General features: G+C 42.0%; 5 protein-coding genes across 5 annotated transcripts; 2 read left to right on the top strand and 3 right to left on the bottom strand.

Moving 5' to 3' along the window:
• Positions 1-2,566: 2,566 nt before the first annotated feature.
• On the bottom strand, positions 2,567-4,957 carry LOC128269016 (probable arginine--tRNA ligase, cytoplasmic). The gene is made up of 5 exons (XM_053006349.1): positions 4,720-4,957; positions 4,324-4,661; positions 3,212-4,271; positions 2,841-3,147; positions 2,567-2,779 (listed from the first exon to the last, which is right to left on the bottom strand). Exons 1-5 carry the CDS (start codon positions 4,897-4,899, stop codon positions 2,670-2,672), a joined length of 1,995 nt encoding a protein of 664 aa, XP_052862309.1. The 5' UTR covers positions 4,900-4,957; the 3' UTR covers positions 2,567-2,669.
• A 333-nt stretch (positions 4,958-5,290) lies between these two features.
• LOC128269017 (39S ribosomal protein L18, mitochondrial) lies at positions 5,291-6,001 on the top strand. The gene is made up of 2 exons (XM_053006350.1): positions 5,291-5,510; positions 5,581-6,001. Exons 1-2 carry the CDS (start codon positions 5,341-5,343, stop codon positions 5,927-5,929), a joined length of 519 nt encoding a protein of 172 aa, XP_052862310.1. The 5' UTR covers positions 5,291-5,340; the 3' UTR covers positions 5,930-6,001.
• On the bottom strand, positions 5,944-6,333 carry LOC128269018 (cytochrome b-c1 complex subunit 9). The gene is made up of 2 exons (XM_053006351.1): positions 6,121-6,333; positions 5,944-6,054 (listed from the first exon to the last, which is right to left on the bottom strand). The coding sequence occupies exons 1-2, from the start codon at positions 6,250-6,252 to the stop codon at positions 6,016-6,018; spliced, it is 171 nt and encodes a 56-aa protein (XP_052862311.1). The 5' UTR covers positions 6,253-6,333; the 3' UTR covers positions 5,944-6,015.
• Positions 6,334-6,618: 285 nt separating this feature from the next.
• LOC128269448 (40S ribosomal protein S15Aa) lies at positions 6,619-7,355 on the top strand. Its single transcript, XM_053006912.1, has 2 exons — positions 6,619-6,703; positions 6,825-7,355. Exon 2 carries the CDS (start codon positions 6,859-6,861, stop codon positions 7,249-7,251), a length of 393 nt encoding a protein of 130 aa, XP_052862872.1. The 5' UTR covers positions 6,619-6,703; positions 6,825-6,858; the 3' UTR covers positions 7,252-7,355.
• Positions 7,356-7,682: 327 nt separating this feature from the next.
• Positions 7,683-9,558, bottom strand: LOC128278177 (ATP-dependent RNA helicase abstrakt). Its single transcript, XM_053016846.1, has one exon. It carries the CDS (start codon positions 9,556-9,558, stop codon positions 7,714-7,716), a length of 1,845 nt encoding a protein of 614 aa, XP_052872806.1. The 3' UTR covers positions 7,683-7,713.
• Positions 9,559-19,468: the final 9,910 nt, after the last annotated feature.

Below are 19,468 nucleotides of genomic sequence, written 5' to 3'. Positions count from 1 at the left end.
ACCCTCTTGTGCCGGTCCATTATCGAGTAAGGGGAAACCCTTGAAAGCGATGTCGATTCGGCACCATCTTTTTCCTGCCCAGCCTGGTGACAATAAATTCAAATTAGAATTTGCATAAAAAATAAGGACGCTAGTAAACGGTGTGTAATGAAATTCCGGCCGGAAAAAATTTAACTTTTATTGTTACGATCTCCCAAGAAGTCGGTAGGTCCCTTTAAAGAAGGAAAAATCTTCCACGATCCTAGCCACTGGAAAATTGCGTTCCTTTGCAAGTTTGCGCTTAAGTGTAAATGAGATTTTGTCCCATTTGTTTCGTATCTAGTATTGCAGAGTTAAGGAGAGCATAGCCCCGTTCTTCAGATATGTTACTCAAAAATAAACAAAACTTATTTTCTATTAAATAATTGCTCATATGGTTGCGCTGCTCATATGGTCGAACCATTAAAAAATGGCACATTTTCCTACTTTTCTAAATGTCTTTTTTTTTAATTGAAGAACTGTGAGATCTATTGGTTTTGTGAACAGCATTGGCCGTGTGAAGGTTCAAACAGGTAGAACCTCCACACGGCCAACGTAGCCATCTGCGATTGGCTTTGAAGTAATTGGCCCACTTCCGACGTAGCACTTGTTTGAGATGTCTATACGACAGCCTCAACAAATTTCAAAACTGTAGTGTATTATTAATATTCACATTTTTCGAATGGTTTAACAGAAATGAGTTTCCAGAGTAAGTTCTCTTGGCATTGAAGTTCTACTCCGTCCGTCTCCGTTCCACCTACTTCCAAGCGCAATCGATTCTGGTCTCCGGTGCTGCTGAAAGAGTGTCTTCTACAATCCGATTAGTTACGGGTTCGATTCTTTTGGTTCCCTTCAGTTGGACATCTGTATTTAAAGACGAGCTCGCGTTTCCAATAGTGAACAGAAGAGGAAAATTGTAGACCAACTTGTTTGATGCCAACGCTTTCGTGCTAAACGGCAAATGGTCTTGTATGCAATTTAGAATCAATGAATTTGGCTATATCAAAAGAACAGATTGCATTTCTCTAGACTACTAGGGATTTCGATAAATAAATATAACTTCATTAATTCGTCCGGTGTTCACACACACAGGCATGCTGACATACGAAAAGATGATTTCTATTCATCCGACATCGATGAAAGTAACCTCCGACCCTTCTCGCTTGAGTTTATTTTCCCCCAGCTATCAATGTTCGTTAAGCCTGTAACGTAATTGCAGTTCATTTGTGGTTGATTAATTAGGCGAGTTTGTGAATAAATAAAAATATCACAATCAGATTACCACGGTGATTCGTTCTGATTAGAAGACAAATAGCTTCAAATTGTTAATAAATAGATACAGAAGTTTTCCAGCTCCGGAAACGAATTGATTTAAAAGTGGAAAACATGGCAAAAACGGAATGCTGCAATCTCAAATAACGACACATATAAACTCTTACGAAAATCAACACAATATGGTTCCTTTTCAAATGATAATTGCATTACAAATTTTCACATAGTAAAAACAAAATGTATTACTCTTAACAGATTTATAAAAACAGATTCTAAAGAAGGCTGACTAAGACCTAGACTAAGAGTGAAAAATTCAATAGAAAATATGTTGAATCATAACATATAGAAAATAAGAATAAGAAAATATTTTTCAAAGCATCTTCTTTAAATTTATGTCGAATTTTGGTGAACGACTTTCATTGTTGGCGTGTACTTGACAACTTCTTCACTATCCAACTTTACACACTAATAGCAGAAAGTAGTCTTATATTTAAAAAAAAACCTTCGAACATTGGCTTTCTAGTGTCGGATTTTTTTATGGTTTATCGGTTTGGATATGCGACTTTACATATTCAAATACAAAATCATATAAACAACTCAAACCGTACCAGAAAAATGGGCAATTTGTAAGTAATATCTATAATCTCTATAGAATAGTAATCTATACCGATCATGGTTGAGTGGATCCTTCTAGAAATAATATTTTTTTAAATATTCACCAACGACTTCAACGGCTCATAAACTACACCAAACCGACAACATAATGTTGTAGAATCTTGTTAACTAAGATACATTTCAACGCTAAACAAAGTTACCGCATGCCCACCTTATTTCTTGTTGTTTCATACGTTCATTGCAACTAGAAGTACCCATAGAATAAACAGAACAAGAATCTACTATGCGCCAAAACTCGCATATTGGATTCAAGCTGCTTAAAATCCAGCACTGTGCTTGATGTTGTACTATCTACAAGCAGCGAAACCTGATTGGACTGTCTTTTCGAATCGTATGGAGTACACTTTTCTATTCTTTTCAGTTCATTAAACTTGATTTACTTCATTTGGATGCTTGAGCTTAGATTCCAGATTTCATGTGCACTAAGAAACTGAGCAGCCATACATACCGATCTTCATCTATTAACCGTTCTTTGTAAGACATACTTTTCATCATATTAAAAGTTTTCTTTGAGCAGTCCCAATCGAAACCGTACACCACATGTGTAAATATAATATTCGGATATATCTCAAAACACAAAAAATATAATTTCTTTTGGAAAGATATCTTTATATTTATGCTTTGTTCAAAGCAACGGGTGATCATCTATTTTCATAGAAGTTTTTTTATGAATCAACTTAACCCATGCTCACATGACACCAATCTTAGATTTTGCTGATCGGTTTCAGGCCCAAAATGTCGAAGCATTTTCCTAGGGTTCTAGCGGTCGCCTCACACAGCAAGACCCTTGAGGTGTACACTTCAACAATTTTACCTGCAAACGAAACAATCACGGAAAATTACAATAGAAAAATAAATGTATACCATTATCTTACCTTCTTTGTTCTTTTTAATGCAGTAGCAACTGTCGTAAAATTCACTAAATGTAGTGCAAATCTCATAAGCGAATTCGCAAAGGTGATGCAAGGATAGATTTTTGGTTATCAACAGCATCACATCTGTGAAACGCAAGAGGGCCTTGGCAAGCTTCCATTCCTTTTCATGATCCAGCTTTACAGTCGCAGTATCTATCACTTTTTGAATGTTACTCTCAAAATCACCGCCACAGTTACGAGCAATCGACCTGATGCGCGTATACGCATAAAGCAGATAAACAGCGGTGTTGCCTTTGTCCTCCAGCATCTGCAAAAACAATACCAAGTGCTTTTGTATTACAGTGTACATTACGTGCTGATATACCGTTTACCTTATCGAAGGAAAATACGTATTCGTTGTTACGGTTGTGTGACAAGTCGGCGTATTTGATGCACCCGTACGCGACGGATTCTTGTGCATCTCGAAGTTCCTCTGGTGTGAGCACGAGATTTCGTTCCTTTTCAAGCAATTTATCCATCGAACGTTTCAAACCTTCGTCTAGCAGCTCAGCCAGCTTAACGGTATCGCCAGACCGGGTTTTAAACTTTTTGCCATCTTCTCCTAGCACGACACCAAAGCCTACGTGGTCCACACGCTTATGTGTGTCCAATATTTTTGCTCGTTTAGCACAAGAAAATATCGTCTGGAAGTGGGTTGCTTGACCCGCATCTGTCACATAAATGAGCCAATCGGCCTTTTCCTCGTGCAAACGCTGTTTGATGGCAGCCATATCGGATGTATCATAGGTGAACCCACCGTCAGATTTAACAACCGTCAGTGGAATGCCGGTGCGATCTTCACTCCACATGATAAGTCTTCCTTCGTCCTCTTCCAGAAACCCTCCTGCCTTAAGTTCATCGACGATGCTCTGCATGCGACTTTGGTAGAACGATTCTCCGCGTTCAATTAGCGTCACATCCAGTCGGTTGTAGATGGTTTGGAACTCCTTGCGTGACACGTCGCAGATCAGATTCCAAGCCTTCAAGTAGCTAGGTTCTCCACTTTGAAGCTTTACCACGCACTCGTAGGCGCGCTTCTTGAACACAGCGTCGCTATCGAACCGTACCTTCGACTGTTTGTAGAAGGCTTGCAAATCACCGATCGGTGGAGATACAGTTTGAAAGTTTGGAAATTGATCCTGCAGATGGGCGATCAGCATACCAAACTGCGTGCCCCAGTCACCAATGTGATTAATACGCAGCACATCGTGCCCAAGAAACTCTAGAAAACGGCAAATTGAATCGCCTATAATGGTGGATCGTAAGTGACCAACGTGCATCTCCTTTGCCACATTCGGCGATGAAAAGTCTACAATAACACGTTTTCTATCGAGGGGCGGGGACCGAATGCCATCCTTCAGAACACTCATTATTTGTTGCTCTATGTATTGCCTAAAAGTTTTTCAATTAGGATTCGTCTATCATAACTTTGTGTGCTACTTACTTCGAAATAAACACGTTGACGAAACCTGCCCCAGCGACTTCGACCTTTTCCAGCAGTGCCACGGGACTGGGCAAAGCATCTTTGATATTCTGCGCAACGTCTCGGGGTGTTGCCTTTACGGATTGTTGTTTCAGTTGTTGCACGATGTTCATCGCGCTATTGCACTGATAGTCACCGAACTTGGGCACATTAGAATTAGTAATGACGGTGGGTACAGTTACGCTTGGATAGGCCTTCCGGATGGCTAAAGTGAACAGACTCTGAAGCTGCTCAATGATGGAATTTCCTTGGGGCAAGCTTGAAGATGCACCCTCTTGAGTACATATTTTATCGCACGCCTAAAGTGTGTTCAAAGTAAGACTTTACTCTTGTTGGCACTAGAAAACTTCTACTTACAGCCTTCAAAACCGCTAAACGATGTTGCAATTTCATGTTTTCTTCCATCATCTTTTTCAACTCCGGATTACCCTCCTCTAACCCGATCCCTTTGCGAGCGTTCTCTATTTCGGAGCGAAGAAGAAAAACTTCCTTTTCCATAGCCCGTATTTGGTTACTTGCACTGTTAAAATCAGACATTGCAGCTACAGCGTATTAAAAACCGCCTTGATTGGGACAAGATCGAACGAATGCGTGTTACTCCAAAAATAAAGCCGGCGTGTGAAAGGATTGAGCAGTGAAACGTTGACAGTTCAATGTTATGAAATTTGACAATCTGACACCTTCGCCGAAGCTGTGAAAAAATAATCAGATTCCGCTGGGATTTTAAGCAGTCTTTAACATATCATAATCTTTAAACCATTCGTACATAATTTTCAAACAAATTGAGTGCAGTTATATGGGTGGGTTAGTTTAATTCGATTGTTGCGTTTTACAAACTGTGCAGTTAAAATAGATTCTTGACAGCTTTCAGTTTAGATTCCATCGTTCGCGACTGCAATAAGTGTGGCATTCAACAATTTAACAACAATATAAGTGAGGACCTCAGAAACGTAGCTCGCGATAATATTGCTACTAACAATGGCATCAAGTTCGAAAAGAGTTTTCCACAAAGTTCAGCAGTTAAGTCGAGCCTTGGACGGGTCCTCGTTCATGACAAATAGAAACCCTCGTAATCTCGAGCGATTAAGAATTGCCCGCAAAATAGATGGTTATCATTTGGAGAAGCCGGTTCGAAGCTTTTGGCATAGGTAATGCTGTTTTGAGTGAGACGATGACCCTACATAATACAAAGGTTTTTTTTCTAAATATCTAATCCAGGTTGGAGTTGAATGCTAGCAATAAATATGTTACAGCGCGTGTAGTTCATTTCCAAAACGGAACCGTAATCGAATGCAGTACTACGGAGTGGGCTTTGAAGCGACAATTGTACAAAGAGAATGACTTCTCGGCATACATAAATTTGGCCCGTGTTTTTGCTGCACGCTGTCTAGATGCTGGGATGACGGAGATGCGCTGCGACATAAAACCAGCCGAAGGAGGAAAAGTTGAAAAGTTCCTGCAAACGGTAAAAGAGGCTGGCATTGAACTTCAAGAACCGGAGCGTCTACGGCCTGCATATTCTTGGGACATGCACCGTCCCGAGAAACCGTGGGAAGTCACAGAATAGAAACCCGACGCAACCTTGTTGTACGCTTTTATTAAGCTACATTTTATTAGCAATAAACTGTAACCAATCTATTTCGCCAGGTGGTTTTACTGTTCGTACTTCGACTTAATGTCATCCCATAGTTTCTGCAATGGAAAAGGGAAATTATATAACAAACGTTCTCGTTGATGTTGAACGGGACGGTAACTTACGCCTTTGTTATGAGAGGTAAACACAGCATCCGAGACCATGTCGAAGCCTCGTTCGAAGAAAAACACTGCTCCCGCGATGCCGACGAGATATGTGGAAGTACGTTTCAGCAGCAAATTGTTGAGCAGCTTCATATTGAGAAATTTGCGCGAACGATGTTTGCACAAGTTTGCTTCTGGCAATCACAGCACTGAAAATACACAGAGTGTCAATTTTTTTTCTCTAAGGAGGCAGGCAGGAACTGTCAGCGATGGAATTGACAGCGAGTGATTGTTTTTGTCATGTTCTTCCGCTTAAATTACTTTATTCGTTTATCTGTTCAGCAATTGATTGGTTGACTGATCGAATCTAAGGCAAATTTGGCGACCGATTAAATGCCTAATAAATTATGCTCAGTTTTAGCCGAGTTGTTTGTTTCTCAAATTTACGATGTTAAATCAATGGTTGACAGTTCGGCATACGCGTCCTGTCGAGCGGATAGCGCATCTGTCAAAATTTCTAAAGCACATGCTCTTTTTTAGCTTTCTTCGGTAAGGAAAGGGTGCTTTGTTGGTGGAAATCTCGTAGTTTTCGCAGTTTCTTGAGGTATTGCCGTTTCGAAAGTTTCCTCTACCACCGGATAGAGTTTCCGGACGGAATGCCCGTTTTATTACACGTGAATTTTATTAACATCTTTCCATTGGCGTGCGTTCGTGGCTCTTTGCAGGCACAGCAACATTGAAGACTAACCGGAGCTAACCATGGTTCGCATCAGTGTCCTAGCAGATGCATTGAAATGCATCAACAACGCCGAAAAACGTGGCAAGCGCCAGGTTTTGATTCGGCCCAACTCGAAGGTCGTCATCAAGTTTTTAACAGTGATGATGAAGCATGGATACATTGGCGAATTTGAGATAGTCGACGATCACCGCAGTGGAAAGGTGGTTGTGAATCTTACCGGCCGCCTGAACAAAGCTGGCATCATTTCTCCGCGTTTCGATGTGAAGCTCAACGATGTTGAAAGATGGACCAACGATTTGTTACCCTCTCGTCAGTTCGGGTATGTCGTGCTCACTACCAGCGGCGGTATAATGGATCACGAGGAAGCCCGACGGAAGCATTTGGGAGGAAAGATATTGGGATACTTCTTCTGAAACTCCTGGAGCAGGTTTTCAAGCATCGGATTTGTTTGAGAAGTTGAAAAAGGGGATGAAGATTGCTACCTAATAAAGCACGGAATTGTGTTGAAAAAAGTTAAGCTTTGGCTTTTTGTTTCAGGAGGTTTAACATTTTTCAGTTCAGCTGAAGCAAAGGGGCATAGCTTAAAACAGAGAGTAATGTAACCTGTATGCAGTGTTACGAAGATGAAGTGATGAAGTTACGAAAAAACTTCAGTGAAGAGAAGGGAGAAGGAACTCCAGTTTCAGTAACCCTGTTCTAAAATACAGATTTCAATCAACATGCTTATCAAGTAAAAACCACAGTTTTTCGACCTATGCGTAACGAATAGTTCCAACACATTGTTTTAAGTGGAAACAGATTTAAGGGAATGGAAAGTACAATATTGTTTTATTTTAACACAATTCGTCAAATTTATTTACATACAACGGCAGCCCTTAGTAATCGGCAGCCGTGTTGGACAAATAGTCCCTGCGCCCAATGTTAGACGCTTGCTTGCTCTGTATCGCTTCCAGCTTGGGACACTCCGTGATGCGATGACCCAAACCACCACAATAACTACACCCATCGCCAAGGTCGGCATATTTCTCTGTCTCCGAACAAAGTTCTCCGAGGAAGGGAGGCACTTTTTGCTTGGCTTCAATTAGCAAATGTTTCAAATCGAGCAACACGTACTGCTCGGTTGCTTTGTTGATGAATGTTGTCGCTAAGCCTTTCGCTCCGGACCGGCCGGTACGACCGATTCGATGCACATAATTTTCTATGTCGTCGGGCATATCATAGTTGATCACATGTTGGACGTCGGGAAAATCCAATCCCTTCGATGCAACATCGGTGGCCACCAAAACATCCTTCTCCTGGTTCCGGAAAGCTTCCACGGAACGATACCGTTCCTCTTGATCTTTCCCGCCGTGAATTGCCACTGCTTCAACCCCCTTCAACAGCAGATACTCATGGATCGCATCAACGTCTTGCTTTTTCTCAGCAAAAATGAGCACTGGGGGCGATGTTTTCTGCAGACACTCCAGCAAATATACTACCTTCGCTTCTTGTTTCACGTACTCTACGTCTTGGGTAACATTCATCGAAGCGGCACCGGCGCGGCCTACGTTGATGGTTACCGGTTTCACCAGAGCAGACTTGGCAAAGTTTTGTATCTTTTTAGGCATTGTGGCCGAGAAAAGAAGCGTCTGGCGCTGGCCTTTGAAGTAGGAAAATATCGTGCGCACGTCTTCCTCGAAGCCCATATCGATCATGCGATCAGCCTCGTCCATGCACAGATAACGGCACACATCCAGGTTGACCAGTTTCTTATCCAACATATCCATCAACCGTCCCGGTGTTGCTACCATAATGTGTACTCCTTGCTGAATGATTGCTATAGCGTCGGTCACTGGAACACCTCCGATTGCCAAAACCGTACGGATTTCTGGCATCTCCGCTTCCTGCAAATGCCGAGCGTAGTATTGTATGATGTCGTGAGTCTGTTTCGCCAATTCTCTCGAGGGACAAATAATCAGCCCATACGGTCCTTCGCGGCTAATGAACGGAAGTCTCAACTCTTGCTCTAGACAAAACATAATGATTGGCAACACAAATACCAACGTCTTGCCGGATCCGGTGAACGCTATACCAATCAGATCGCGCCCGGCTAGCACTGCCGGAATGCCTTGCACCTGGATAGGAGAAGGTTTTTTGATGTTTCGTTTTGCCATCGCCGCCAGAATCACCTTGGGAAGCTTCATTTCCCGGAACGTACACAACGGTGGCGGGACATTTTCACCATCGGTCAGAATGCGCAGGTCCTCGCGAATTTTTTCGTGTCGTGATTGCGGTTTTGCCAGAATGTACCGCGGTGGCGTCCAGCTGGTTTTTATAGGATCTTCGTACTGGATGCCTTTGGCCAACTCTGCCACACCCATGAGAGCCTTTTTTTCCGCTACGCTCTCAAGGATTTTCTCTTCTTCCTTGAGTTGCTTCTCGACGGCGCTGATTTTCTTTGCCTCCGCGATTTTCTTCAGTTCCGTGTGCTGATCCAACAAGCTGATGTTAAACTTTCGGCCCCATGACTCCTCAGCTCCTTCCTCGTCGTGCTCATTTTCACTGGATGATTTGCCTACATTCGATGCTTCGGCTGTTAGCTGAACGATACGACCAAGTTTGAGGAGCTGTTGTTTTCTCCTCTGTTTCACCGGCACGTAGGGTTCGAATTTATCATCGTCCTCATCGTTACCACTGCTATCGGGATCCTTTCGAAGTTTTTTATGCGGAGGATTTTCCATTTTCTCAACCTCGTAGAAAACAGCTTTGTTGCTCTGCAAACCAATATTTGTTATTTGTTTAGCTTTCGCTTTACAGTGTATGGCCTGATACACTCGACATGCCAACGGCCGTCAGATTCTCTACACATGTTTGTTGACGTTTGGTCTGAACCGATTCCAAAATTCTACAAATCTAACCGAAAAGAAACACGATCACTTCGACCAGATTATGAATTATTCAATTAATTACCAATCGACTTGAGCAGCCGGTGCTCTCCTCGCAGGACATCATCAGTGCGGCCTGTGCGGCCAGTACATCCGCTGTTGGCTGATGTGGTCCGGCGTGTTCATCCGGAAACCGGGTTTGTAGCATCGTCGGAACGCCCTCATTGAATTGTCGGAACGCTGTTCATTGTAGTGTTTCTCCTTAAGACCCTCGGCCTGTATTTCTTTACAAACATGTTTATAAAAAAGCTAAAAACTTTCATAAAACCGCAAAAGCCGTCCAAAATTAAACCGCGTGAAATTTTGCACAGCATAGTTTTATGACACCAGAGAGTGAATAGAAAAGTGTGACGCTCCCACACCTACCGGAAAGGGCGGCTCCCATAGAAACGTAACAAAAAATTCAACATAATTCGGGTTGTTTTCGAACCAATCGAACCAACTTCTTCATGTGGGAGTTTTTTGGAAGGGGAAATGTTCTGGCGAGTGTTTGAAGCTCCTCTCCCCTTTAGAAAGGGAAACTCCTCTACAAAATCTGGGTAAACTGCAGCAAAACTCGAATAGTTTTCAAGTTATTTGAGCCAAATTCAGCTGGTACGAATTTGGTCATGTTCCAACGGGAAGTTAGAAGGGAAGGCTATCAGATACGTCACCAGGAAGTTTGATCCTCTGAAACGGCGGACAATCGAGAAATGCGAATGAAATTAGGCGTGGCGACGCACGCCGGGAACAGGTAGTGTCCGCCTGAAAAGGGGGACCGAGCTCGAGGGACCGCCTGAAAAACATGCACGACGAACCTACAATTGTAATGCCGATAACGACAATCAAAACACTGGGTTTTAAAGCAGTCAAGTTCTATATTTTATCATTTATTTTATTTGTACAAACTTCAACATTTTTTATTCTTTTACAATAATCATAATTAATAATAAATCTATACCTTCGTTTTAATTTCATCGCTCTTGTGTTGCTTGATCCGACATATTCTTAAGTTGTTAATTTATTGGTTTGCCTAAACTTATTTATCTCAATGGTCTGCACACTTACAACTTATGCTTTATTTATATCTTTTCGGTGTTGTGTGAGAATGTGTGTTACTTTTGATTTGAGGAAATTTCGCCCCTAGCTCTGATTTGCCTTTTTCTGTTCGATTGAACGAAAATAAGACGAAGACTTCTGAGAAAGCCAAAAAATCTAATAAAAGCTTCAAATGCGTTCAAGTTCACTAAATGATCGCTCTCGAATAACGGTATTTTACGCTTGATATTTCAGTGTTTATGAAATAAATCGTGATAATGAGCTATAAACTAGTTAACAAGTTTTATGTGTGTTTTACTAAAGACGAGAAAAAAGCTCAACAGAGCTATCAGAGGGGCAGCTTCCATCGTGGGTGTATGGGACAAACTAACGGTAAAGTCGGTTTCTTCGATGACTTTGTAAACAAAGCTTACTAGATAATGGAAACATTAATTCTCAATGTTTTCTCTGGATGCTTATGTTTGTTTGAGGCTTAAAGTTATGCTCTTGAATTTCACCGAATGGATCGAATGGCGAATGGCTCTATCATTCCGCTGCAAAAAGGGGTGCCGTTCGAAATAAGAATGTAAACGATTTTTTGTAAATTTTTTCTTACAACCACCTTTGTTGCCTTTCGTTCCATTTTTTGTTAATTTACGCCTGCTCATAAAGAAGTGTTGTTTTAGTTTTGTTATTCTCTCTCTCTAATTGAGGACTACCAACGTGTTCGTTGTGTTGGCGCTTTGATTTTTTTTTAATAGTTATGCTTTCCTAGTTGATGCCTAAGCTGCTTCTTATTGTTAGCTATATATCATTCTCGGACTTGTTACGCACGCACGGCTATTAAAAGCATTTTGCAATACCGTTTAGGAAAACTTATGGATTGAGTCCTGCGCAGGTAATGTTTTTTTTTATCTATACCATTAGGTGCTATTGCTGCTGCGCAATTGCAGCACGCAGCCAGCTTGCAGAGAGCTTCCTAGTATCATCATTAACGGGAGTCGATGTTAGTTCCTATTCATAGAATATTCTTTCTTGCCGCTCATTGTCACAGCATTCTTGTTGTAGCAAAATCGTTCACTTGGGTTTTGGTTTTGGATTCACCACACCAAAAGCCCGTGGGCTTTGCTTTGTGGGTTGGCTTTATCGTGCTCTGCGACACAATTTTCATTAATCGTTCCGGAAACAAGAGTCTAAACAGAAAATTCGCATTAGCAAATCCTGAAGCAAATATGTGCGCTTTGTTTTTAATTCGTATGCTGTGTTTCTTCTCATAAGCGTACCTCTGGTGAACTTTTCTCTGTTCGCCTGTAGGATAGACAGCATAACCGAGGAGACAAAATGAAGACCACGTGGTACAAACACTCTGATAGTTTCACACAACGTCCAAATTGCTTGCACTTATCGTGCCAAAAATGTGTAGATTGTTTGTGTGTGAGCGTGTGTGTATGTATTGTGGTCGTTCGTTTCCCACTTTTTATTTGAAGAAAGAGATAAAGAGTTGTTGGTAATGTGGAACAAAAGCGTGTTGAGCCACGGATGACAAAACAATCCTACCAATGCGGCCCAACAACTTTGCTTCAAAACCGTAATTAATCCCACTACCGCTCCGCTACTGAATTTGCAACATATTCTTGGTTGTGCGATGCACGCGGATGGCGGTTGCACAACGTCGTTTCGGTTTGGGTAGTCGTAATTTTTTTTATGTATTGTGTTTTGTTGTTTTTTTTAATAAAAATCACATTGCAATAAATAGCGAGATACATGTAATGCGTTTCGAGCATTACATGATGTGCGGTGATGTTCTATTTTTGTTATTGTGTGCCATACCGTAACCGATGCCATTCTGTCGAACCGCCCCCTTCTCACTCGTGATGAGTCGAGAGTTTTTCTATTTTGCCCCTTTTGCTGCCCACATGTTTTGCTGCATGTACTTTTTACTTTACTGTATGTATCTTTTTGTTTGTTTTGATTTGCGCTTAATCGATAGTGCATCAATTATTTTCTTTTTACCTATCATTTATACATTATTTTCATAAGTTTGTTAGCTATACACTTACAAAGTAAGCCAAGCATAAACGATTACGCAATACCCAAGTAAAATAATACTTTACATTTTCCGACCTTGACTGTAATGGTATTGTGCCCACGTATTAATTGAGATCAAATGAACGTGAGAACGTGTGATGGCAAAAGGTGAACAAAATTCCCATCGTTACGTTACCTTCGCAACGGAATGCCAGACAGTGACATTTTGCCGGTAAACTGTATCCTACGAGGCGCCCGCCAGAAAGCGATCGTGTTGCTGAATCCTGTTGGGAAGAGGCAGGATTTTGCAACGGAAAAGCTTCGTGAACATTTTTCTACTAACGTTGGATCACCGTGAAAGTGGGAGTCGGGTTCGGGTTGTTGGTCCAGTGTAAGTTGGCTAGAGTACCATCAGTGGTGTGGTGTAGTAGGGTGCGGCCTGATCGAACGAAAGATATGAAGTTGCTTTTCACTGCGATATGTTTAGAAGTGGGGAAAGTACTATCCTTTTAAACATTTCCAGTAAAAAAATATCTTGAGGAGAACTGCTTCACTCCGTGTATTTGTAATCTCTTTGGCCTTTTCTTTAATCGTTTTCTGTTGCGCTCAGAGGGCGAAAAATAATTCACGAAACATTCTACACACGACGTTTCATGAACGGCGCGGTTTCGGCGTATTTGGGATCTCTTTGTCACAGGATAAAAGATAAATACTTCCTTCCAGCGTTCCTAACGGTTCGCAATGATTTCACAAGCTCACGTGGTATAATGGTCGTTGTGCGTTTTGTTGTTTGTGATTTGCTAAACGAAATAGGCAAACGAAACAACAATCTCTGTGTAAGGTGAATAGTTACACACTTTAAAGCTGTATATTTCAAATGTTTAAATGCATACATGTGTGTACACGAGTCAAACGGATGACACACCTTTAGTGTTGGGTTAATTTTTGTCCTCGCTGCGAACGAAGGTTGGAAGTCTACGCCTAGTGATAATCTTAAGAAACTGTAGGTGTGTGAAAGTGAGATGTCGTGTCGTGATACGTGTCGAGAGTCAAACAATGTTTTAAGTGCACAGAGTAGAATATTATCGGAACGATCCGTACGGTTCAGTAGATTACTGTTTGGCCATCAGCTGGGGAAGTAGCTGTGTCAACGTCGGTTTTCAGTATTTCACGTCAATACCGTGTCCTCTACATACTTTTTATACTATCCTGCACGTATCGTATGTGGTTCAATGGCAAGAGAAACGAAACAATAGTTTTGGAAACTTTGAACAGACTAAAAATGTGTGACTTTGTGACTTGAAAAGAGTAGCAAAGAGAATAACCCGGTTAACACACCGGTTACAAGTTGCTGTAAGTGGTGAGGGCCAACGAAACGTAAAACGATTGAGTAACGGCACTGCCGGGTGGTGGGTGCGGTGGATGAAAACCGAAACGGTTGCACATTTTACAAAGTAACACTCATTCTAACTTTAACAACCAAGCTCTTGTCAACGAGACCTAACGCTCTTCCTTGGCCTGGGCATTTTTTTTGCAGCAGTGTGTTTCAAATCATACTCGATCGGTCTTTTTACCGCTATTTCAAAGACTATTCTGCTTCTCACTACTTTTTATTGCATGTTTGAATGTTCATATGTGGGTTGTTGTCTTTCTTCTACTCGCTATCGCAATCGACTACTATTGCTAGCAGCACTGTTGCGGTGAAAGTAATGCTCCCTGTGTGTTTACCAGGGGTTCGAGTCCCCAAGCCTGTGTGTTGCGCGGGTCTGTTGTGTAACAGTAGTGGCTTCTTTTTGTTCATTAAATGTTCGCTTGAAGTGGCGTTCATCTCTTGATTGTACATTTTGTTTTTCTTATCTCTTTCTCTCTCTCTCTCTCTTTCGCTCTATCTCTCTCTATCTCTCTCCCTCTGCTTCAGCACGTTACCTCGGAGAAACTCAATGTGCAAAAGGATACTCTCGTTGGTACCGGAAAAAGATGAACAATCAATTCAGCAGTAGCCGGTAGCGAATAATGCTGTGTGGAGTTCTGTACGGGTATGGGGGTCTGGGGGAAACCAACATTTCATTGCATCAAACAAAATGGCGTTGCTTATCATCGTCAGCACGAAAGCACCCATTAAGTAGCGGTAGTCACTAGACTCGGGCGAACAGGCGATTGTGCGCGATGGTCCTAAGGTGGCAAAGGTCTTTGCAGCTGTTGGCATGCGTTTTTATTACTTTAAAATTGTATTTTAAATTATCCGCGTACTCTTATCGCCTCTACTTATTTAAATATTGATTTTACGAACCATTGGCTTTGCTTAGTTTAATATAATAACATTACCCTCTTGTTAGTGTCTCTCTCGCGCGCGCGTTATCGGTTAAACTTCGAAGCCTTGCTCGTGTTGCTGTGCTGTGTATGTGTACGTGTGTACTCTTTAGCTTTGTGAGTTTCATTTTTATACTTTTATATTTTCTTGCTTTCTTTCTACCTTCCTTTCTATCTCTCTCTCTGTGTCCTCCGTTCTATCCCTCTATCCGTCCTATCCCCAAGGTCAGCCGCGTGTTATGTTATGTTACTTGCACAATTAGTTTTGAAAAAGGCACTGAAATTGTTGTTTACTTTTGGACATTTTTCGAGAGGCGCCTCTCGCATTTTTAATACATGTAACTGTGAGTGAGCACTATTTTCTAGCAATCTTGCAGCGTTAGCTTTTTTTCTACTACTTCTTTTTATGTATTTTTTGTTTCGTCTTCTGCGGAATGCAATATTACTAGTATTGCTGTTAAATGCTATCCACTGCTTTGCCATGTTCGAGCCTGAGAGAAGCATAGTCAAAATGTACGGTTAAATTTTGCTCGTTACAAGCCAAAATGTGTATAACGGTGTGTGAGCTAAAAGGGAAGGTGGTTTGCGATGGTGTGGCACGGTGTTTCGTGAGTCCCAGTTCCACTTGGCGCCTGCTTCACCTGCCGGAAAGCATAGCCGGTGTTGGTGGTGGAAATGAAACAATTCTTTGGCATGCGATACGAAACGTTAACATTCGTGTGTTTTTGTCTTTTTCCGACAGACTGGGACCATGGACCAGAACGTGTATCCTGGAGGTTGCTTTCACTTGTTTTGTTCGTCTGTTCTATGCTTCGCAGTTTAGTGTCTAGTCGAAACGAATGTTTCCGTTTCCTTAACGATAATGCGCCTGATTTTTGGCATGGCAGACCTCTAGCGGGACGACGTCCTCAAAATCAATGCATTTAGCGAGCGTTAGCCACAGCTATGGGTACAATAAATTACAAATGGGCAGCAAGCAATTGATAGCAAGAAATGGTGAACTTTCTCAACGTAACGTAGCTTCTTGCGCCATTCATACCACGCACCGGGTCTTGCTCGAGTAAGATTTGGTTGTGCATCGTATGCTACTTATAATTACTCCCTAGTACACGTGTTACACGTCTGAAGTTCTATTTATTGTATGAGATTATCTTCACCGCTTCAAGCGAACATTTGCGTATTTCGTCCTCTCCACGTTTGGCGCCGCGGAACGAGCTGGTCTCTGATAACTGTGACCGGGATGTGAACGATTGGACTGGTCCGCGGAGCATGATCCTTCCACCGATCTGCTACATTTTTTTTTCACCAACCAGAGAAGCATCAGGTTGTTCTGTTCAACGAATAGTTCATCATGAGTCAATAAGCAATGATTCCAAAGATCGGTTGTACAGCGGACGTCTTACTGTTGGATGAGGATGCGTTTTGTGAGTGTGGTTGGCCATTTCTGCCATTCTCTTTTATTAAAAGAGAAGCCTGCACAGAATTCGGCGTCGTGCATGCGTGTGAGCATTACTTATGTTTGTCAGCGTGGAGCGTGCTCATACCCCACAGTCAAAAGGTGTGCCCCCCCGTTGGTGGTGTGTCGCGAAACACCCACCTTTGCAGCGCCACTTTCACCCTAAAAATATCCTCCGGCTAAACGGCTTGGAGCTTTCGAGTTTTGAGAATATGCTGAGTGGTAGGTTTATTCTTTTTTCTTAAATCTTTGGTATATTTTTGGTTTGCGACCCATTGCGTCCATTGCGTGTGTAGGGTTCCTCTGTACGCTCCCCGTCTGCTCGCTGATCGCCCTACTAAATGTAAACTAAGTTTACCTCGGATGCTGTCCCGCGTTTACCACACACACGCGCGCGCGCGTTTCATATTCAATCGTTTGCTATCTAGTTACATAAATTATCCTTGTGTGTTTGAGAGTTTGCGTGTGTGTGTGTATGTGTGTTCTTGTTCCTAACCCCATCTATGTTTATATGTACGTTAGCGTCCAGAGCATCCCGCACGCGTAGTGCTAAGCGCCCGGGGTTTAAAGACATTTTCTTACTCTTCAACAACAGGTGTAGATAATTACTCTATAAGCATATCCTCAAATCGGGCAGCGTGGTGCCAGCGGAAACCAAAGGGGGGTGAAGCCGTGACTAAGGGTAACCGGAATTGAGGTATCATAAAAGCTGATTGTTCTAGAATGCGGTCTGGGCCATTACTAAGACTAATCGAAACCAAAACTGATGGCTGATTGTTACCGAAGGAGTAGCAAACGAATCCGAAAACCAAAACGGGAACGAAATCGACACTGTGAACTATGTTGGTGTTTGTGCTACGGTGAAGCATTCGGTAAGATGTACAGTTACAGTTAACGAATGTTTTGTAGGCAGTGATGCATACGCATATGTTGTTTCTTTTCTTTACAAACATTTATAATTTACATGTACCGGATTTCATACGCTGGTGTGTGTGTGTGTGTGGGTGGTGAATAATAGCTAATGTGTTCAACAAAGATTCAGACCGTTTGTGTAATACATTGGTTGGCTGGCCGTCGGTAGAGGAACTGATCGCCGACGCCCTTCTCATTATTGAAATGTGGTATGTGGGGTGAGTTAAATTAAAAGCTTTCTCACAGATCGTGATACGTGTTTTATTCCTCTATTCTGCAGCCGACCCCCGAATTTGTGAGATCTGTGACCGTATTACCCTATATCAGCTGCGTCTTCGTGTAAGTCGGCTCACCACAAACACCGCGGGCGACATTTTTGCGCTCATATCACAAAAGCATTTTTTAAAAAGCAAATTTCAGTGTCCAGCGCCACCACGAGCGCTTGCTTAACTTAATTTTTTCAGCATTGCACAATGTTCGCGTTGCCGTGGCAACCGTGTGTGTGCATGTGCGGACATGGCGTTGAGTCCTGCCGCATCAAAACTGAGCCCCGGTTGGCTCGGCCAGGCTGGTACCAAAAACCGTGTGTGGCACATTGTTAATTTTCACTAAACATGAAACAAACTAACTCCCGTCCGGTTCGCTCATTCGTGCGTGCTTTTTTTTTCTTTTCAATTGTTTGCCCCACACCGTTTGGTTCACTAGATTGTGTTCCGTTCACTTTTTTTTTCTTTTAGATTCGGTTACTTTTAAAAGCGTTACTAAGTTGTATAAGTGTATACTGGAGAGTACACTGTCTCTCCAAGTGAATACGTGTGTGTGGTGTGTGTTTGTGTGTCTGCTGTGTGTGTGTGTTTAGTGTTCATAATTGTATATTCAATTGTTTTTTTTTAGTATGCGTTACGGTATAAATTTAATATTTTAAAGGCTCGCCCCAACCCCTCGCATTTGATTTTCTCCCTTTGCGTTTGCATTTCAATGCAACTGATTATGCGTTTGTCACATTGATTACCAACGTTGCGTTGTGTGTGTCTGTGTGTATTTGTGTGTTTTACCACTCTGTATTGTTCACTTTTTGACTTTTGGTTTTTCTGTTTCGTTTTCTTGTTTAGGTTGGCTTGTTTGAACAGCACGCAGAAATATATTAATAATGAAACTTTTGCCACGCTCATTCTTGATTGGCTCCTCTAGGGTGCCCGTTTTTGTTGGTCTTTCGGGATGATGGTGGTGGTTTCAATATGCTTTTGACCGTTTTCCTTTGCTTGAGTGCTCGTTTTCGCGCTTTTCATAAATCGATTTTGCAGAGTCTCCAATGACGATAGTGTTGAAGAGGCGCCGTAATGTTTACGATTGTATGCTCTGTTGTGTTTGTTCGTATCGTCTGTGCGCGAATGTTTCATTCATGCTTCAGCGTTAATCTGCTTCATATCTCGGGTAACGCTTTCCTTGCAGATCTCTTCCAGTGTTGGCTTCGTATGGTAGTTATCTTTGGTTTTCACTTACATGTTAAAGTGTCCTGTCGGTTCGTTTGAGAGTTATAATGGTGCACAAACCTCATCATCACGTACGCTGCTCGCCGCGAATGTCAATCGAAAGCATATTTTATAGTTGATCTCTCCTGGGCAACATATGTATGTTTGCCGGGTAGCTTTCCCTTATATGCTCGTATATTCGTTGGAAGCGAATTTATGCTTTATGCGAAAAAGAAAAGCGATAAAACTTTGAAGATGATCTCTTATCCTGCGCATATACACGCTAGATATATATATGTACTCACTCACTGATGCACCCTGAAGCTTGGATGAATCACCGGTAACTTCGACAAAGGATTTCAAATTTTACGAGCAAGCCACTGGGAACTGTATTGAACTGGTTAAGAGCCAAGCAAACGGGATTGCAAAATCTCAACCTTCGTTCCACCGTTCGCATTTGTTTGTAAGTAGATCGATAGAGAATAGCACCGACATTTGAGCCAGTGTACGA

The sequence above is a fragment of the Anopheles cruzii genome, chromosome 2 (genome assembly GCF_943734635.1).
Source record: "Anopheles cruzii chromosome 2, idAnoCruzAS_RS32_06, whole genome shotgun sequence".
Lineage (NCBI taxonomy): Eukaryota > Metazoa > Arthropoda > Insecta > Diptera > Culicidae > Anopheles > Anopheles cruzii.
The sequence above is the reverse complement of the archived record's forward strand: the minus strand, read 5'-3'. Positions and strand labels throughout refer to the sequence as shown.

What these genes read in the sequence shown, in the direction of transcription:
- LOC128269016 (XM_053006349.1), bottom strand. Translation starts at nt 4,899, where the DNA reads ATGTCTGATTTTAACAGTGCAAGTAACCAAATACGGGCTATGGAAAAG. An exon ending in GTTTAGCGGTTTTGAAGGCT is followed by an intron (nt 4,662 to 4,719) that starts GTAAGTAGAAGT and finishes AACACACTTTAG; the next exon opens with GCGTGCGATAAAATATGTAC. An exon ending in ACGTATTTTCCTTCGATAAG is followed by an intron (nt 3,148 to 3,211) that starts GTAAACGGTATA and finishes TTGTTTTTGCAG; the next exon opens with ATGCTGGAGGACAAAGGCAA.
- LOC128269017 (XM_053006350.1), top strand. Translation starts at nt 5,341, where the DNA reads ATGGCATCAAGTTCGAAAAGAGTTTTCCACAAAGTTCAGCAGTTAAGT. An exon ending in GTTCGAAGCTTTTGGCATAG is followed by an intron (nt 5,511 to 5,580) that starts GTAATGCTGTTT and finishes TATCTAATCCAG; the next exon opens with GTTGGAGTTGAATGCTAGCA.
- LOC128269018 (XM_053006351.1), bottom strand. Translation starts at nt 6,252, where the DNA reads ATGAAGCTGCTCAACAATTTGCTGCTGAAACGTACTTCCACATATCTC. An exon ending in TTACCTCTCATAACAAAGGC is followed by an intron (nt 6,055 to 6,120) that starts GTAAGTTACCGT and finishes TTTCCATTGCAG; the next exon opens with AAACTATGGGATGACATTAA.
- LOC128269448 (XM_053006912.1), top strand. Translation starts at nt 6,859, where the DNA reads ATGGTTCGCATCAGTGTCCTAGCAGATGCATTGAAATGCATCAACAAC.
- LOC128278177 (XM_053016846.1), bottom strand. Translation starts at nt 9,558, where the DNA reads ATGGAAAATCCTCCGCATAAAAAACTTCGAAAGGATCCCGATAGCAGT.